The 20,062-nt window shown below is 41.3% G+C and overlaps 1 protein-coding gene and 2 long non-coding RNA genes across 3 annotated transcripts; 2 read left to right on the forward strand and 1 right to left on the reverse strand.

The window, feature by feature from the left end:
• The first annotated feature begins 397 nt into the window (after positions 1–397).
• On the forward strand, positions 398–4,446 carry LOC308389055. The gene is made up of 2 exons (XR_013970210.1): positions 398–3,345; positions 4,182–4,446. It is a non-coding gene; the product is annotated as an uncharacterized lncRNA (long non-coding RNA).
• An 81-nt stretch (positions 4,447–4,527) lies between these two features.
• LOC308389051 (uncharacterized protein) lies at positions 4,528–6,291 on the reverse strand. The gene is made up of 2 exons (XM_080870181.1): positions 5,945–6,291; positions 4,528–5,056 (listed from the first exon to the last, which is right to left on the reverse strand). The coding sequence occupies exons 1-2, from the start codon at positions 6,202–6,204 to the stop codon at positions 4,786–4,788; spliced, it is 531 nt and encodes a 176-aa protein (XP_080726307.1). The 5' UTR covers positions 6,205–6,291; the 3' UTR covers positions 4,528–4,785.
• Positions 6,292–10,498: 4,207 nt separating this feature from the next.
• On the forward strand, positions 10,499–12,282 carry LOC308390085. Its single transcript, XR_013970390.1, has 3 exons — positions 10,499–10,699; positions 11,479–11,594; positions 11,673–12,282. It is a non-coding gene; the product is annotated as an uncharacterized lncRNA (long non-coding RNA).
• The last annotated feature ends 7,780 nt before the right edge of the window (positions 12,283–20,062 follow it).

Raw genomic sequence — 20,062 nt, forward strand, 5'->3', positions numbered from 1 at the left:
ATTTCAAATTCAAATTTTTATTTGTCACGTACACAGTCATACACAGTACGATATGCAGTGAAATGCTTAGACAACTGCTCGTGACCTAAAAAAAAAAAAAAAAAAAAAAAAGGGCTATGAATAAGATAGGAAATAAATATGAAAAATTAAAGTGTAAATTTAACTAGGAAGGAATAAAATATAAAAAATTAAGGTTAAAAATGAAATAACTGTACAACACAAATTAGAATGAAGGGTAAATTTAACTGGGAAAGAATAAGATAAAATATATAAATTAAAGTTGAAAATAAAATAACTGTACAACAAAATACACAATACACAGTATAGAACTATATAAGAATGTATGAAGAAATATAAATAAATAAATATATATATGCACACACACACACACACACACACACACTAACAGCAGCTGTACAAGTATTAACTGGAAATGAAGAATATAGTGACCAGTGTTGTGCAATCCACATTATGTCTTGTGCAGTGCAAATATGCTTAAAGTGATTTAAGTGATAACAATGTCCAGAATGTCCAGTGTGTGTGTAAGAACTATATGTGTGAGTCAGTACTGTGTGGTGGTGTGATTGAGAGACCGTATCGCCTGCGGGAAGAAGCTCCTCCTCAGTCTCTCTGTGTTGGTCTTCAGGGAGCGGAATCGCTTTCCTGACCTCAACAGAGAGAACAGTCCGTTGTTGGGATGGCTGAGGTCCTTCACGATCTTCCTGGCCTTGGTCCAGCACCGCCTGCTGTAGATTGAGTGCAGGTCAGGGAGCTCGGAGCGGATGGTGCGCTCAGCTGATCGCACAACCCTCTGTAGAGCTCGTCTGTCCTGCATGGTGCTGTTCCCAAACCAGGTTAAGATGTTTCCCGTCAGGATGCTCTCTATGGTGCGCCATTTTTCTAAAGTTATTTAATGATATATTATATTATTATGGAAGCAGATTTTTTGACATTTTACGTTTTTTCCCATTATAAGATAAAATAAACACGCACAAAACAAAAGCAAACGGCCAGAACACAGAGCTGGAAAACCCACCCGACTGACCAAAATCAACTCAAAATACTCCCACACAACAGAACCTCCTCTATTCCTCGCTGGCTTCAAATCTCTCAGTGGAATGATCAGTGGTTCGCTATCTGTCACCATCAAAACACCACAAATCCCGCGAATGATTCACTTACTTATAATCCATTGAATCAGACACCGAAGCAGTTAGGCTCTAAATGACGCTTCGGACGTCACTGATCACGTGACTCTGGCCAAACAAATCAAGCTTCGATACAGTGCTTCTGAAGCAGTGTGTTGATTTTTTTGACACACGCACCGGAGCTTCAGCTTCAAGCGGACCATCACTAGTGTCTAATATAAAGAGAGCATAAACAGCGTACTGTCAGTGTAGAGGATGAAATCAGCCAGGACAACTCATGAAACATCTGCTCACATCTGGATGATTCCAGGTGTGTACATCCACAGAGAGCAGCAGGTCAGCTGATCACAGCCTGTACACTAAGAAAATCACTGGAGCTTTTAATTATTGTGAGCTTGATTCTTTTCCCCACACTGAGACATTATAACCACTTTTAGTGTTCCCCCACCTCCTGAATCCACTTTAACCCCTGACTGCACACATTTCCTGTTTAGAGGCAAAGTCCCCTCTACAATGGAGGCAACAGGAAATAGAAACATATTTTTACTTTCCTTCTTTTTCTCTGCTCATGTTCAACTGAACTGATTCAAGATGAGTAGAATTATTAGACTGAAAATTTAGACTGAAATAAAGTTTGTATTCCTTTCAAATAATATTATTTTACCATTACATTAATATAGCACATGGTTCAGGCAGCTTTAGACACAAATAGCTGGAGCCACAGCTGTGGTTGTGATTTGACATTGTATAAATAATTGTATTGAATTGAATAGAAATGTCCTCCAAAGAGGTGCTTTTTACTTTCAGTACATTTCTGAGCCTGTACTTTTTTACTTTTACTTGAGTAAAAGTTGAATCAGTACTTCGACTTTACTGGAGTATTTTTCAACACTAGTATCTGTACTTCTACTTAAGCACAGAATGTCTGTACTGTTGGCACATCTGAACTTGGCAGAATAAACCTGTTTTCATCTACAAACAATGTCACCAAAACCTGTCACAGCCACCATACTGTCCTTCTACTGCTGCCACCACTGGTGTAAGCTACATTTTCAGAAGAGTAGTTTTAGTTTTAGAAAGGTGAGAAATAAAATGTGCATGTTACTCTACTCTGAACTGTGTTTTCAGCTTTATTTTTATTATGTGGCTCACACAGACCAAAATGCTATAATATAAATAAGGACAGTGGAAGGACAGCGAGTGAAAGAAAGCATTGAGTTTCCAGCTAATCTAAGCTTCATGCTAGCTCCATAGTCAGCATAGTAATGACCTGCAGTGGCGTGTCCAGCGGGGTGGCCTGGGGGGGCACAGGCCACCCCCCCCAACCAGACTGGCCACCCCAGGTGCCACCCCAAAGGCAAAACAATAAAATTCAATCAAATATCAAATGTCCGATTATGTTTTCACAGTGAAGCTCAGATATCCGAGTGTAAGTGAATGCAGCATCGGCTTCTGCGCTATGCTCATCACGTTAGCAAAGGTAGGAGAGGCAAGCACGAAAGACGGCACTGCAGGAAACAATTTTTTGGTGAAAGAAAATGAGGACAGAATAAATGTCCCGGTAAGTAATATTAAGTTTGTTGAGTTTAGTAAACTTCGGTGAAATTAGAATACCAAGGAAAAAATAACACTTAAAGAATTATTGCAGCTGTGGAATATTTCAGACAGTATGCTACTGAGGGGAGCTAACATAACGGTGTGTTCACACCGAACGCGATGGACGCGAATAGAGCGTCAGGTTTACATGTAAAGTCAATGGAAAGGCGCGATGACGCGCGATTGCGGGTCCCGCGAAAATTCGGAAGCAGATTTGCGTCGCGAAAACGCCAAAACGCGTGAAACGCGCGTCAGTGTAGCGCGTCTGGCGCGTTTGACTCGCGAATAAAACCACGCGCGTGAGTTTTTGTGTTGCATTTTGTGCATACGCGCGTTTCGCGTCTACCGCTCGAGTTGGAAAAATCTGAACTCCAGCGTCAAATCGCGCCGCGACAACCAATCAGGAGCCTGGTGACGTGGCTGTTACCTAGGTCAAAGGGGCAGATCCAGCCAAAGCCTTTCATACTTCAATGGAGGGGAAGGCTAATCAATGCGGTAGCAAACAACTCGGAGCTGTACAACACCAGCTGCTTTCAGTACCGAGACAGGAATAAAAAGGACCGAGCTTGGAGGAAGATATGTGAAGAGATCGGGCAACCTGGTAAGTTCATTCATTTCTCTTTTGAAAGTTTTCACTGACCCGGGGAAGCCGCACAAAAGCTAGCAAGCCACCGCTATTTTCCCACTGACGTACAAATACCGTTCTGCTTTTATGCATGTTGTCATTTAGGAATATATTTTATTGTTTATTAATAAACAGCACACAGTGGTCCCGCTGTTCATCCGTCACTGCTTTGCTTTTTCGCTGATTTTTTATTGCACAGTACAGCATTGCATTCTGCAGCCTGATTGACAAATCTCCTGCGCTTGCCAAATTTATCACGTTTGGTTTTGATAACCATCGCGTCCAATAGAAAAAACAGCACAAAAACACCCATAACTATGAGCCTCATTCGGAAATAGACACCTGCACCGTGAGGGAAAAAGGCGCACGAAAGTGGCGGGCAGATGAAGACAAACCGCGGCATAATAATACTTTTACGTTTTGCAATCTACAAAGGTTTGCACTTTGAGAACCAATTGTGAGAACTGTGACCAGGGGCTAGTTATTCTGAGAACCCCTGCAATAAATGAGGGACCACTGTCTACTCTACGATTATTATATCCAACCTGTTAACATTTAATACTGTATTGATAGAACCAACTGATTCTGCAGCAGAGCATCCCCAGTCCCTGAGCTCCTGCTGCTGCACCCACAGATATGTACAGCAAGCACTGATACCTTTTTAGTCGGTGGGATTCCCTTGTGATCACCTTTACTAAATATCTACAACCAATCTGATTATATCCTGTTATTGTTTTTTTTTTTTTTTCAATGTTGAAATTAAAATCTGGTAGCAGCCTTCTCATTTCTTTGTGTTTTGTGCTGTTTTACAGGCCCACAGAGGAGGACGGCTCCGAGGCAGATGAGGGACGGGTCCCAGGACGGTCCATCGGCGGTGGAGCTGGCCATCCTGGAGTCCCTGAAGAGGCCACACCAGTCTCCAATGGAGCATTTCCTCCTCAGCCTTGTTCCTGCTCTGGAGAGCAGCTGGTCCTTTTTATTCCTGTCTCTCTGTAAATTCTTATATTTTATATATTTATGTTTAATGTTTTTCTGTTTGAGACTTTTAATATTATTTCAAATAAATGTTTATAATGACTAATGTCTCAGTTCTACTACACAGCAAATGTTGGCACACGACTTGACACATGTAGAATTTATTTCATATTATACTAATGACAAAATATACTGATACAGTGGGATGCAGAAGTTTGGGCAACCTTGTTAATAGACATTATTTTCCTGTATAAATCGTTGGTTGTTACAATAAAAAATGTCAGTTAAATATCATACAGGAGACACACACAGTGATATTTGAGAAGTGAAAAGAAGTTTACTGGATTTACAGAAAGTGTGCAATAATTGTTTAAACAAAATCAAGCAGGTGCATCAATTTGGGCACCACAAAAAAGAAATGAAATGAATATTTAGTGTATATCAATGTGTGTGTCTCCTATATGATATATGGGGTGCCTTTGTCTGGATGTGCTTCCCATCCAGAGCTGCACAGCACAGAGGAAAGTTCCAGCGCTCCTGGAATCCCTCTGTGATGGACCGCCAGTCTCCAGGTGAAGGCACAGCCATGAAGTCGTCCACTAGACAGTCCCAGATGGACGTCGCTGCCTGGGGGGTGATCTGGCTCACCGTGGACACACCGACTCTGAAACTGAACGCGATGGTCCTGAAGGAGTCCCCGGTGACAAGGAACCTGGACAAAATTGTTCAAAATCAGTATTATGTGTACTGCAGTTACAAAATACATTATTCAAATTCCAAAATACTTTTGTGATGTCAGATTTAAATCACAAAACTTAAATCTTACATAAAACATTTTGTAATTATAAGGATAATTACAAAATGTATATTAGATAATATCTAAAACAGTTGTGTTTTGTTTTAACTTTAACATATCATAATTTGATTGGTAGCAACTTTTGCCACTACAGTGAGCCAATCACTCATAATTCCTAAACATGTCAATCAGGTAGGAATGAAGTGAGACATTAATAGAAATAAAGAGTTGTGTGTTGACATGTAGCCCTTTCCTTGCTTAAATCATTAATATTTTTGAAAAATTAATCTGTGATAAGACAGCTTATCAAGATAGAACCATGTAACTAGAGATGAACCAAACTGTTCACAGTTTTATCTAACTCTGTTTTAATAAAGGCTGTGACCCCTGCTATAGAGTCTGACAGCTGCAGGGATTATATACAAATATTCAACTATCCCAGAATTAAACCAGGTCTAAATAAAAAGGAGTGAGTATCACTACAAAGGTTAACTCAGTGGTCCTAATGCTACAGTTTGATATCAGCAAACACCGAGCGCATACATTGATGTGACACCACAGCCATGTTATCATGCAAACACTGATAACAGCATAAATCGAATTAAATCGGGACTTGATGAAACCTTCTGAGTATCACTAGAAATATTATAAAGAGTCGTCTCTGTACCACAGTTTGCTTTCAGTAAACACCGACAGCATTCACTGTTAGCATAGCACATCCATGTTAGCAGTGTATAACTGGATGGATTAGCATATTAGCACAGATATCAATAAAGGACTACCGTATTAAATAGTTTTACTAACCTCAGGCAGACGGACAGGCGCTCTGCAGGTGGGATTGAGCGTCTGTAGTTGGTGTTTAAGCGGGCGATGCTGGGACCGACGAGGGAAAGCAGGTCCTCAAACTGGCCGACGGTGATAGCGCTGGAATCGGCCGTCATCCAGGCGCAGCTCCTGGAGCAAGTGGTGAAACTCACCAAACTGCTCATGCCTCTGGAGGACCTGATGGACCCAGGTACGGCGAGGACGTCTTTTACGCTGCTGCTCTGCTCTCCACAGTACATAGAGAAGGGAGACTCTCTCTTCAAGCGCTAGCTCGATAGCTGCCATCTTGCAAAGATACCAGTCTGGCACAACTCCCTCCCACATTCCTCCCACATTTCCGGTTCACGCGTGTCAAAATATCATATTTTGAGGCGCGATGGATTTTTCTTGGACACGCGTTGAGACGCGAATGTACACGCGTCAAATTAGGGGCGTTTGGGGCGTTTTATTCGCGTCCATCGCGTTCGGTGTGAACACACCGTAAGAGTTATGAGTTATAAGATATAATCTAAGTCGTAACATTGCTGTATGGAGCTGCAGATTTGGTTGCAGGTTAACATAGCTGGACTGGCCATCGGGCATACCGGGCATATGCCCGGTGACTTATTTTTAATTTTTTTTTGTAACGGCATGAACAATGAGAGGTGGTGGATTGGCCAGATGCAGGTCGATGTGTAAAAATAACTCAGTTGTTTGGTGGTGGCTATGGCGGGGCTTCCACAGAGGCCAGCAGGTGGATGAGGGAAGGGGAGGGGAGGCAGGAGGAGAGCCCCGAGGCAGCCACCAGTCCGAGTGTCAGGTGAACTGAACTTCAGGTAAGAAGTTATGACCTGCAGTCTATCTGGGTCAGATATAAACCAAGTTTAGGTGGAGTTTATTTTCATTGTGCTGACTTTTTACCCTCAGTTGCAATAACTCGTACTGCGTTCTAGCCAGCTTGACTGAGTTTTTATACAGCTGGGTGGGTGCTATGATGTTACTGATAGTGAACTTTATTTTATTCATAAGGTTAGTTAGAGTTGCCAAGGGCTCCTTAAAAAAAATGGAATGGTCCCTCATTCAGAGAAAATATTACGCCTTTCGTATTGAGCTGAGAAGAGACACAGTTTGTCCCGGACTTTCGCTATAATGAAAAAAAGACACAAAGCTGGAGTTATTCTGTCGTTACGCTGCACAGCTGCCTCTTCTCTCATTCTCTCCCCCTCCCTCTCCTGTTGCTACTTCAATCATGAAACTGATCAATGATCAGCTGATCGGCTTTTCTCTCTTGTTTGTTTATCGCCCACTTTGCGCCAGAAAGAGGAAACCAGCGGATGTCGCGCTAAACAACAGCAGCACGTTTAAGCTTGATCAGCTGTTGTTAGAATTTATTTAATATTAATTTCTACTATCAGCTGTTGTTTGCTGGAGCCACAGCTGTAAAGCTGCTGGTCATGATGTCGGTTTGGATATGTGGTGAGAGGGAAACATGAAGATGAAACCAGGAGATGTCCTTACTGAATCATCAGAGCTGTGATGGAGAAACAGGTTTACCTTTTAGGTGACATGAATGGATGAGTTGAAGGGAAGTTATGAACTGTTTCTGAGAGACAAATAACACCAGGATCCTTTTCTAAGTAGCTGACAGCTGGTAACTGTGCAGGGGCGGGTCTAGCAAAGTGTTGCCAGGGGGCCAGGTAGGGCATTAACAGGGAGAGGTGGGCACAAAGAAATACTTTTCTTTTTTATTCTCATTTAAAATATCTAGCTTTTATTAAATAATTATCTGAATCTAGCGAACAAAGTTTTTATCTGACGTAAAATGTATAGAAATCATACATATACCAACAAGACTGTACATCACTGTCACAACAGCATCTGTTTTCATTCAAAGGCTTTATGGCTTTAATACCTGGTGGGCCGGTCTGTAGTGAAAATGCCCAATTTTTTGTCCCAGTTCAGCCCTGCAGGTTAATACTGGCAGTGTCACCATGCCAGCTGACTGTATTTCATCATCAGCCAGTGTTGTTCTTTATACATCAATATTGCCAAAGTTTACCATAAGGCAGCATATAAAGTATTTATAATAATAATGGATTGGATTTATAAAGCGCTTTTCAAGGCACCCAAAGCATTTACAATGCCACTATTCATTCACACACTGGTGGAGGCAAGCTACACTTGTAGCCACAGCTGCCCTGGGGCAGACTGACAGAAGCGAGGCTGCCATATCGCGCCATCGGCCCCTCTGGCCAACACCAGTAGGCAAGTAGGGTAAAGTGTCTTGCCCAGGGACACAACGACCAGGACAGAGAGCCCAGGGATTGAACCGGCGACCTTCCGGTTACAGATGCGATTCCCAACCCCCTGAACCACGGTCGCCCTTGCTTTCAGGTGTTATTCAAATATTAGTCTTTTCATTTGTTTCCCCACTTTTTTCCTGTTTCAAAATCAAACACCAGTTTGTGAGAAGATTATCTTCTTCTTTTTTAACAGGCATTGGTTTTGCATTGGCTAATTTGCCAATTGTACACTCAACAAAAATATAAATGCAACACCTTTGTTACTGCTCCCATTCCCCATGGGATGGACGTAGAGACCTAAAATTCATTCCAGATACACAATATAACCATCCCTCCCAAACAGTGGTCACAAATCAGTCCAAATGTGTGGTAGTGGGCACATCTGCTATATTGAGATAATCCATCCCACCTCACAGGTGTGCCACATCAGGATGCTGATCTGACATCATGAGTAGTGCACAGGTGTACCTCAGACTGCCCACAACAAAAGGCCACCCTGGAATGTGCAGTTTTTTGCGCTATTGGGGGTCTGGGGACCCAGAACCGGTCAGTATCTGGTGTGACCACCATTTGCCTCATGCAGTGCAACACATCGTCGCATGGAGTCTATCAGATTGTCAATTGTGGCCTGTGGAATGTTGGTCCACTCCACTTCAATGGCTGTGCGAGGTTGTTGGATATTCGTGGGAACTGGTACACGCTGTCGTATACGCCGGTCAAGCACATCCCGAACATGCTCAATGGGTGACATGTCCGGTGAGTATGCTGGCCATGCAAGAACTGGGACATTCTCAGCTGCCATCTGCCCTGAACAATGTGAACCATGATTCATCCGTGAAGCGCACACCTCTCCAACGTGCCAGACGCCATCGAATGTGAGCATTTGCCCACACAAGTCTGTTACGGCGACGAGCTGGAGTCAGGTCAAGACCCCGATGAGGACGACGGGCATGCAGTTGAGCGTCCCTGAGACGGTTTCTGAGTTTGTGCAGAAATTGTTTGGTTGTGCAAACCAATTGTTCCAGCAGCTGTCTGGGTGGCTGGTCTCAGACGATCTTGGAGGTGAACCTGCTGGATGTGGAGGTCCTGGGCTGGTGTGGTTACACGAGGTCTGCGGTTGTGAGGCCGGTTGGATGTGCTGCCATATTCTCTGAAACGCCTGTGGAGACGACTTATGGTTGAGAAATGAACATTCAATGCACGGGCGACAGATCTGGTTGACATTCCTGCTGTCAGCATGCCAGTTGCACGCTCCCTCATTGCTTGTGGCATCTGTGGCATTTTGCTGTGAGACAAAACTGCACATTCCAGGGTGGCCTTTTGTTGTGGGCAGTCTGAGGTACACCTGTGCACTACTCATGATGTCAGATCAGCATCCTGATGTGGCACACCTGTGAGGTGGGATGGATTATCTCAATATAGCAGATGTGCCCACTACCACACATTTGGACTGATTTGTGACCACTGTTTGGGAGGGATGGTTATATTGTGTATCTGGAATGAATTTTAGGTCTCTACGTCCATCCCATGGGGAATGAGAGCAGTAACAAAGGTGTTGCGTTTATATTTTTGTTGAGTGTATGTACACTACAAGAGCTTTTAAGTAAATGTTCATACTATCACATATCATATTATTTGTATAGCATATCTATCGATCGATCGATAGATATGAGATTTTCTCGCTGCATAGAGATGATGGATGGTTGAGTGGCCGACAGAACTGAAGACTGAGCTACAGGTAGCGGGGACACTGGAGACTGAACTGAGGTCGACTGAACAGGAGACTGCCCTAGAGAAAAATCACCTGAGTGATCAACCCAGAGATAATCAGCAAGAAGAAATAAGCTCTCAAGCGCGATTATATTGGTTGGCCACTCTGTCTGCAGCTGGAGCAGCTGTTCCAGTTCCTGGTCTCTCTGCTAAAGTTGATGCTGCTGTGCTGGTTGGTGCAGTCACAGATTATGTTCATGCATTTGGTCTCAATATCCTGTCTTTGAAGAGACCTTTTTACAGAACAGGTGTGCCCTACTCTTATCCGCGTGCTGTCATCATTTCACCACTGACTGCAGCAGAAATAACTAAAAAGCTCCTCCAGAAGGTCATGACCCAACTTGGGTGCGTAGCTACATTAATTGTAGCAGAGGAAGCATCCAGATTTATTCCATTGATTGGAATCCCAGCAGCAATGCGTCTCTCTTTCACAACAAAGTTATTGTGACAGGTGAGACCTGGAGACTCGGGACCACCCCTGGTGGGCGGAGCTGGTCTTTGCTCCTTTCATAAGCGCAGGTGTGGGCAATTGGGTATTCCTCTGCAAACCTGAAACTTGGTCCGAGTTGGGCAAGTTGGTGTTTCTTAACTATGAAAGTCTGATACAGGTCTTCCCCTAAACTTCTGTTAGAACGGTAGGTTACACAAAAATGTACCACTTGAGCTCTGGCTGTTGGCAGAGGTTGTTGCGAGATCGATCAACTTCAGACCAGACAACAAACGACGGAGGCTCCGGAAAAGTGCAATCAAACGATGAGTTTTATTATCACAGGAGAACAACCAACCATCAACATAGGGATTGTGTTGCTCTGACAAGAATACATTGGGTTCTGGTTTTATAGGACAAAATATCACACCTACGTCAATACAGTTCAAAAATACATGGTGACAGACGGGCAAAAGTTCAACCCGTGCAGACAAGGGTACATCACGTACACTTCTAATAACCCTTCACCGACATATAACTTCTCTTTTCTACATTGCTTGGCTTTTAGGGTAATAACTTCAGGTCTCACCATCTCCGAGAGCTAATAATGGACCCTCGTCATTAATCACTAAGTAGAGTACTTTTGCAGCCAGTCTCAAACTGAAGCAGAAGACGCTTAGGCCTTTGCTCAGACCTGCTACTAGATTAATATGTGTATCGTAAGCGTGCATGCAATTAACCTGCTATGTTCTCATCTCCCCTCAGCATGTATCATCTGGACACTCTCACCAGTGAAGCTTAAAACCTTCTAGAATGGAACATCAACTCTAACCAAGCACATTCATGCATTGTGTATAAAATGAACTCAACCTGTAAAATAGAAAGGTCAATGTGATGACAGACATATTCAATGCAATTTTATAAACCCTGCAGGAAATATTACCGATAAATGATACTGTAAAACATGTTATTAATACATTCTTCATAAGGCAGATTATATGGTAGCAATAAAAGAATCTCTGAATCCCAACAAGGTTTACAGTTATTTGCACCCTTGTAGGTGGGAAACATTGCTCCCGTGAGAACGGTATAGTGGACTTCATCGCCACTGACCCACATTTATTAGGGTGTGACACGAACTTGTGGACAGGTAACTAAACCAATTCAGTTGAGGAATATTCCTGTGTTTTACTGTCCAGCTAAGTGATCTCCTGCCTTTTATTTATAGAGTACCGAGCTGCTGCTTTGCCAGGTGGATTTCTGGCTGCGGGCAAAGGACCTGACACTTCAGTGTGTTTTAATTTGTTTTAAACTGGTGTAAGTCGACAGACTGACTGTTGCGGCTGTCGATGGTTTTGTTTTTTGTTTTAATTTTTTCTGTATCAGTAGGCACCACAGATATTGATCCTTTTAGTATTTTAACCCCTTTTTTATATATATATATTGTCGCAGACGGTGAAGGCGCTGCAGGGAAAACAAATCCTTTTTTTTTGTCTCCCCGCTTTTTGCATGAACAGCGGTGGGCCTGAGTGAAGACGGCACCGAAGATTTGCCTTTTTCTATAGTGTTTTACCCATTTGGGGTCATGTGTGAGTTGCCGTCCACTTTTAACCTGTGTGCTATGTCGATTTGTTTTTAAACGGTTCCCCGCAGCGCTTGTCCTGGCTCATGGGCAATCGTACAGTTTTATAGTTTCTAATAAGGTAAAGTTTTTAATTGTTTTTAGGTGCCGCTGTTACACTGTTTCTTTTATTTTGTATTAAAAATTAAACTCTTTTAAACTGACTGTGCGCCTACGGCTCTGTCCTATTTTAAATAGGTACCTACCACGGGTCACATTATGAATGTTGTCGTCAACCAGCTCACTGAAATTGCTGAGAAGGTGTTTGAAAAAGCTCTGGGTCTGTAAAAATAAAAGACATTGAAACTGATCAGTGTGTCCGAGGCCTCAGCAGGTCTCATTTCCTCTGATCACAGCAGAAACAACAGTAACTTCTCCCAGCTTCACATCAACACAGGAACAAATGTGATCTCAGATATGAACTGTGGCAACATTATAAACTTTGTAAAATGTAGAAGAGCTGCTGAATAGTGTTGTTTTTTCTATTTTTTGTGTAATGAGTTTAAACACTTTTTGATGTGGCATCTCTCATCGAAAATTACATTTTCTCTGATTTAATAAAATGATGAATCTGAGTGTTTGATGTCATGTGATAAGAAGACGTGTGTAGAAAAGAAACTGCTCTGTGGCGTTTGTTCGCTGTTGACTGTAGAGTGTGATCAGAGTTCACTGCCCTCCAGTGGTCACAGTGAGGAACTACAACACAAACGATCCCTATGAACAGTAATGTTCATCTTCATCATTCCTGTCTGGTATTAATAAAATGTATTTTAGCATATTTCATAATATCCTCCTAAACTGGGGGGTGGGATAAGTAAACCTGGTGAATCACTGAACTCTCAGCTTCATTGGAATGTATCATTACAGGTAAATGTAATATAGAGGTCCCTGTTTACTCCATAACGCAATAATTTATTTGGTACATGTATACAAATCTATAATTATAATCTGAAACTAAACTGAGCGACTTTCAGTGACTTGTTCTAAAAAATGAACCTACAGTCATTTTACAGTCATTGGAAATATGAGTCTTGGTTTTCCTGCAGAACATTTCAGGCTGAGCAGCCAATCCCAGTCAGAGAGAAGTGGCTGTGACAGAAACACAGCAGAGAGAAGGACAGAAGGTCAGAGCTCTGAATTCAAGGAGCAAACACACAAAACAAGACAGGAAGAAATTTTAGAGGCTGGAAATACAAAAAGAAAATGAAGGACAAGCTGGTAAAAGGTGGATGAGGGTCAGTAGAATAAAATGGATAAAATAAAATAAAAATAAAATGCAGTTGGTGGCCTGGTCTGAAATGATGAGAAACTGTGACTGCAGTTTTTAAATTTAACAATTGGTTGTGATGCTGTGTGTATTAATAATAGCAAACTATATAAGGATAATAAATAGAGGAAAGATTTACAGGAAAATTAAACATTCCTCGTGTTTTCATCTAGTTTCAAAAATCTGATCTTAAACATCAAGAACCCTGAACAGTTTTTATTCTCCTGCTGCAGGTTTGGAGGATGTTGTTTTATTCTTGTCACACAGTGGTGACAATTATTGAATAGATTATATTAATGGACCAACAGGTTTGATTACAGGAGCACAGCCGTGTGTTTAAATGAGACGCAGAGGCAGGGATGCAAATTTAAAGAACAAACCAGCTTTAGTGAACCGAACCACAGATTTGACAACCACAGGTTTATGCCACAATGATGAAAAAGAAAATTACAAAAAACATTTTAATACATAAAACTACCAGCATAAAGACTTGGCCACGTGTTAGTCCTCAGGTCTCAATGTCGGGCGCACCCTGGTAACCTGACTTTGAAACGCTTCTAGAAAAATCTGATTACACAAGTTGAATTTCCATGAAAATCCCAAACATCACTCACACAAAGAGAACATCCCTCACAGCAGCTTATTGTACACAGACCCAAATAAAAACTTATCTGAAGGGTAGAGTCCAAAAATCTCTGGGTTCAAAAGAAAATAAGAATCCAAAAATGTGAGTCAGTGGTCTTAAGCATCACCAGCTGTGTGTGAAAGTGTGGATGAGACAGTGGAAAAGAAGGGAATCAGTCTCTCTGTCTCTGTAAGTAAGTGGGCTAAATCACAGGAGGAGTCCACCTCAGCACCAGAGGACCTGTCAGCAGACAGGGTCAGAGGAATAATACAGATATTAATTATGCTGTTCTAGCTAAAATCCACAACTTAGGTCTTTGCAGACATCATATTTCACATCAATTTGTAGGTAAAATATCAACATTTGCAAAAAAAACAACAACAACATTTGTCTTGTACAAACTTTGCATTGCTGCAATATATCTTTGAAAATCTTTTTTTGTTAAAATTTAGAAAAACAAACACTTTCCAAACACAGTGTTGGAGCCATATGGACTTTGTGGTGATAAAGTGTTGTGTGTATGGTGTTGCTTGTCTATTCCAGGGATTACGGTTAGCTTCTTTGTCACGTGGGAGGTGTTTAACCCTCATGCCTCACTGTGTTCAGTGGAATATAACCAAACTTGTCAAAAGATTTTTTTTTTTTTTAATTTTAAAATTTCAGTGTGAATATGTTAATGAATGAGTGGGAAATACATTCACCTGGTTACCGGTCGGGCGGCCTGGAGAATGGGTGAGTAGGGACAGTGTGGTTTTTGTTGACCGTGTTCGCTTGTGCGTGTCAGTCGTCTTGTCTTGTCTCGAGCCTTCAAGTAGTTTGTACGTGCTCGGGTTTGACTGCGATGTGGATGGATTGCTGAAATATTCGATAAATGCTCAGTGGAAAATGTTTGGAGACTGATTAAAAACAGCAAAGCAGCATTCCCTACTTCATCCTTGGAGTGGATTCATTGATATCAAGTCACTTCATCCACATTGAAATACTGCAGTTATTTGCTTTTATGGATTTCAAGAGGTCATTGAGAAATGGAATCACTTCAGTGTGAACAGACTCACGCTGCACTGAAACTGTAATTGTACACACAGAATCTCAGCTGTGGAAACATAAAGCCAGACATGCAATAAACGGCTGTGTATGGAAGAAAACACTGATTGCAGCGGTTATTTGTGACGTGTCCACTGGTGAAAAGTCTGCTGAGCTGTTTATGATGCATTAAAGACGTGTAACTTATCGCGTTCATTATGAATTTGAAATGAATGATTTGTCAAAATGTGGTTTGAATCATCTGTAATAAGCTGAGTCAGGGATTTTTCTAAAGTCAGAATGACTAGAAAAGTCTCCAAAAACTTGAAGCATTTGAGGGTCTGGCTGCAAAACACAATGTCAAACTCACTGCAGAGTCTTTGGGAAATAAAATTGAAAGGTTGCAAAAGGAGCATAAAATAAATGTGAACAAAATTAGAAATCTGATTCCTTCAATGAAGGTCTTGATGGATGCTCAGTCATCCAGGTAAGTAAATCGCAAAAGGTTCACATTCAGATGAACAGAATCAACCTTTATTTCTGCAGCATTCATCCTTTGTCTTTTTAGTTGCTGCAGTTCTTCAGAGATTTTTAATCACTGTTTTATCGTCATTTAATGATGTTTCTCATTGGAGGAGGCGGCACTCGAATCATTTCATGCAGAAGTAAATGATTGTAGATTAGACGCAGGAGGGGGAGGAGACGCAGGTGAATGTAATTAACAACAATCAAATCAACAACTCTGAAACAGGAGAATAATAAACACAGAGATAAGAGGACTCACACTACATTCAGGCAAACGATGAGTCTGATGTTCAGACGTGTGGCGTGTAAGACAGCACTGTTTGTGAATGAAGACATTTGACTCAATGAGAAATGAATTTAACTGAAATATTATTTTCATTTAACTAAAATTATATCAGTGCTCTACTTAATATTGTTCTTTTCTTTTTTAAATTTTGTATCTGCAGAATTTCACTTCAGCATAGATCAAATGTTTGTTTTTCATTTCATTTTTATTAACTTAATTGTGACACATTAAGCAGAGTATGCTAAGTTTTAAAATATTATGATATTCACAAGAATATCATAACATTTGTTCTTGTGAGTATGCTCACAAGAACTGTTCTGCTTCGTTCGCTCAAAGATTGACAACAATATACAAGCTGAGAAAAGAAAGAGACTCAAGCAAAGAGGAGACTTCCTATAGGAAGGTGAGTTTCCTATGTGATCATGTATTTCAGAGTGAGACAAATTTTGGGATGTTTTCTGGGATGCGTCTCCCTGGAGGAAAACGGCCCTCTTCCTAATGATGGCGATGCAGCTTTTTTTTTTTTTTTTTTTTTTCCCCCAGTGGTTTTTAACACTCAACACAAATTAAAATTATTGGTTTGGCTCCTCTTAGCTTGCTGATCCTTTCTTGATATATTTTAGGCTGATAACAGCAGATTTTCTTTTTTTAATGTATTAAAGTAGCTTTGCATCAGCTTTAGGCAAACATTACTGTTTGTTAGACTCCCTCGGTGTCCTTTCTGTAAAGGGTCATTAATGATTCTGTAACCTGATTTCTTGTTACTGCTGTTCAGACTCTGGGCTGTGGGTGAAGGCTGAGCTACTACAACTAACTTTCCATAATAAACACCAACACAGCAGACCTCAGCTTTGCTACCTCTGCTCGTGCATGTACCCTAACCCTAAGCTCTGATATGGTGAGCTGTATTACGCGAGTTGTGAGAAGGTGGTTGCTCTGAGAACAAGACTGACACACTGTTTAAACCATATGTCAAAACATTTTTGAAATTCAAGCAGCAGGCATCTGGTTACCCAAAAAATGTGAAAGCAGCTGAGAAACAGCAGAAGTTTGAAGACAAAGGACATCAGAACCCACTAAGATTGTTTTGTTTTTGTTTTTTCTTTAAACACAAATCAGCAGTTGTAATAAACTGCGGTTCTCCATGTGAGCAGAAATGCCATCTTGTGAGCTGATTACAGACCCTGACAGATGATTAGTGATGTTTAGTGACCACTATGACATCAGCTTTGTTTCATCTCTGATGATGTAGCTATGGTCCAGTGGTGTCACGCTGATGGTAGAGGGTCGCCGGTGAAGGATGTGAATGTCTTTGTCAATGACAACAGCTTATGCAAGGCTCGTGTTGTATGACTTGTTACAGATTCAGTTGTCTTCACCTCTCATCCCAGTGAGTGGGTGCTTCCATTAGGCTCATATCTCGGCGAGCTGACTGATGAGCTCAGTGATGGTGGGTCTGGAGAGGAGAATGATCACAGTACAGAGTTTGTCTCCGGTGGTCCAAAACCCTATGCTTTAGCACAAAAAAGGGTAAGACTCAGGTTAAGTGTAAAGGTGTAACACTCAGTGCTGTTAACTCTAAAGTCGTTACCCCCGAATCATTGAAAGGCTTAGTCCGGGTATTTGTGGCCAACAGGGGATGCACATTTAGTTGCTGTGTCTGACACCATCAGGTCAGGTGGTCTATAACAAGGGAAGGTGCTGCCTGATTATACAACGCTCCCTCATGGATACTGAGCAGGATCAAGCCTTTGATGGAACGCTTCAGCACCCATTTAGTCTGGTTATTAGTGGGCTGAGTAATTGTAGAAAGATTTTCTTTGTCAAAAGCGTCATTGAAAATGCGTCCAGCATTATTTCAACCAAAACTGATAATATTGTTTACATCTACTCCTGCTGGCAGCCTTTAAACAGCTTCTCCAGATAAGAAAAATCACCTTTGTGAATGTTGTACCAGAATCTCTGCGTGACGATGACCTTTTACCTCCCGATAAGGGCAACTTGCACATTATCAACGATGTTACAGCTTCTAACAGCGTAGAACTTCAAAACATGTTCACACAATACGTTCATCAGAGGAACTTGGGCTGCATGTGTTTAGTTCAGAATTGGTTTAGGCAGGGAAAATCCAGTAGAACAATTTCACTGAACACTAGTTACTTAATTCTGTTTAATAACCCTAGAGATAAATACCAAATCTCAATTTTAGGTAGACGGATGTTTCCACGTAGTACAAAATACTACTTAGAAGCTTTTAATGATGACACATCTACCTCATACAGGTATTTTCTAATAGATTATAAATCGAGAATGCCTGACTATTTAAGACTTGGAACCAAATTGTTATCAGACCGTCAAGTTGTTAAAGAGGTAAAAAAGGATGTCGTCTTCACGGATGTGGAAAAACTTTGCACTGCTGGAGGAGTTGTATAAATCCCTGCCTAGTGTATGGAGGAATATTATTAGTAATGCCTAACATGGATTTTATTAATGGGCTGTGTGAGATGGCTCTCAGTGCTTTGAAGGGTAACGTCCTGCTGACTGACCAACAGCAGACAGCAAAAAAAAAAAAAAAAAAAAAAGGGGGGGGATCAGGCTGGTTGCAGACAACAAGGACAATTTTGAAAAAGATGAGATCCATCAACTAATCTGGAGGATTTTTGTTGCCGTTATTAGGGGCTGCCATACCCTTCATCACCAGTCTTACAGCAAAAGGTGAAAATGGAGCACACACAGAAAATGTTTTTGGTTCCACAGCAGCAGTTGGACATGTTAAACCATCAGCAGCAAAATGCAGCTTCCATCAGACATGTAGTGCAAAATGAGCTCAACAAAGCTATGGCTGAAGTGCTGCAGCTATCAGATTTGGAAGTATATGAGAAGGCTGAAAAGTATTCTGGTATTCTTCAGAGATGCCTTTCACTTGTGAGACAGGGCAAGAGTGGAAAAAATGTACTGACTCTCTTTGCCCGATGATGCTAATCAGGATGCGTCTGACTGTCAAGCTAATGTCGGCGGAGGTCGTGATGGTGGTGACAGACAAAAGGACATGTTCGTGGACAGAGATGGGCAGTAACGCGTTACTTGTAACGCGTTACTGTAATCCGATTACTTTTTTCAAGTAAGGAGTAAAGTAAGGGATTACTATTGCAAAAACGGTAATTAGATTACCTTTACTTTCCCGTAGGAACGCTGCGTTACTGCGTTACTAAAACCGTGATTTTTTTGCGAGAATGTCTCACGACAGTGACGTAAGCGAGTGCGCCGTTAGTGACAACAGCTGTGTGCAGATCAACAGTGGATCATATATCGAGTACGGGAGAGAGTATGAGCGTGCAGCGTTTAAAGCGTGGAAGTACTGACCTTACTTTGAGTTTGATTCCATAAAAAGTGACAAAAACATTAGCGTCCATTAGCATTGTGCGTGGGAAGAAAACATCTTTTTACAGCGAAAAAAAACCCTAAACTTCCAAGCAAGCTCCGAGTAGCTACGACGTAATGGGAAACTCACAGAGAAACTGCCGTATCCTTCCACTGACTGCTGTGGCACACCTGCACCAGGGTAAACCTCCGCCTACCCAACTCCTGCTTTACAGGTGAAAATAGAGCAACAGGACTGCTGAGTCTTTGACTTTATTTATTTTCTGCTGTGTTTTACTTGCATCTATTTGAAAGACTGAGTGTAAACACAAAAAATATATATTTTATGTGCTGGAATGTGCAGAAAATAGGTTTAAATATTAAACAAATTTCTTCCAGTCAGAGAATGTTGCATATAATTACATTTTTGCTTGATGCATAAAGTTAAAAGATTAAAACTAATAAAACAAGTTAAAAAGAGACTTTTCCATTTGATTACATTTTGTATGATGGATTATGCAGAAAAAGTAGAATTGGGCTGAAAGATCTATCGCTTTATCACCTATTCAGGTTGTAAATCGTGTTTTTAAAAAGTAACTAAGTAATTAATTACTTTTGAAAATAAGTAATCAGTAAAGTAACGGGATTACTTTTGGGGGGGGGGGTAATCAGTAATTAGTTACTGATTACTCTTTTCAAGTAACTTGACCAACACTGTTCGTGGATGAGGTTTTATCATATATGCCAAAAATGCAGAGCTTATTTTAACAGCCCTCACCCGTGCATCGGGTGTTTCGTGAAATAATGGGGCGAGATTATTATTGACAAACAAGTAATCAGAGGTTCTCTTTCATAGCATTCGTTCCGTGTCTCACTATGGGAACGCCTCCTGTGTGACCTCATCAGAAGCT

The sequence above is a fragment of the Rhamphochromis sp. 'chilingali' genome (assembly GCF_963969265.1).
Source record: "Rhamphochromis sp. 'chilingali' genome assembly, chromosome: 21".
Taxonomy (NCBI): Eukaryota; Metazoa; Chordata; class Actinopteri; order Cichliformes; family Cichlidae; genus Rhamphochromis; species Rhamphochromis sp. 'chilingali'.

Coding starts and splice junctions, on each gene's coding strand:
- LOC308389051 (XM_080870181.1), bottom strand. CDS start 6,204: ATGTACTGTGGAGAGCAGAGCAGCAGCGTAAAAGACGTCCTCGCCGTA. Junction 5,057..5,944: donor CGCCTGTCCGTCTGCCTGAG/GTTAGTAAAACT, acceptor AATTTTGTCCAG/GTTCCTTGTCACCGGGGACT.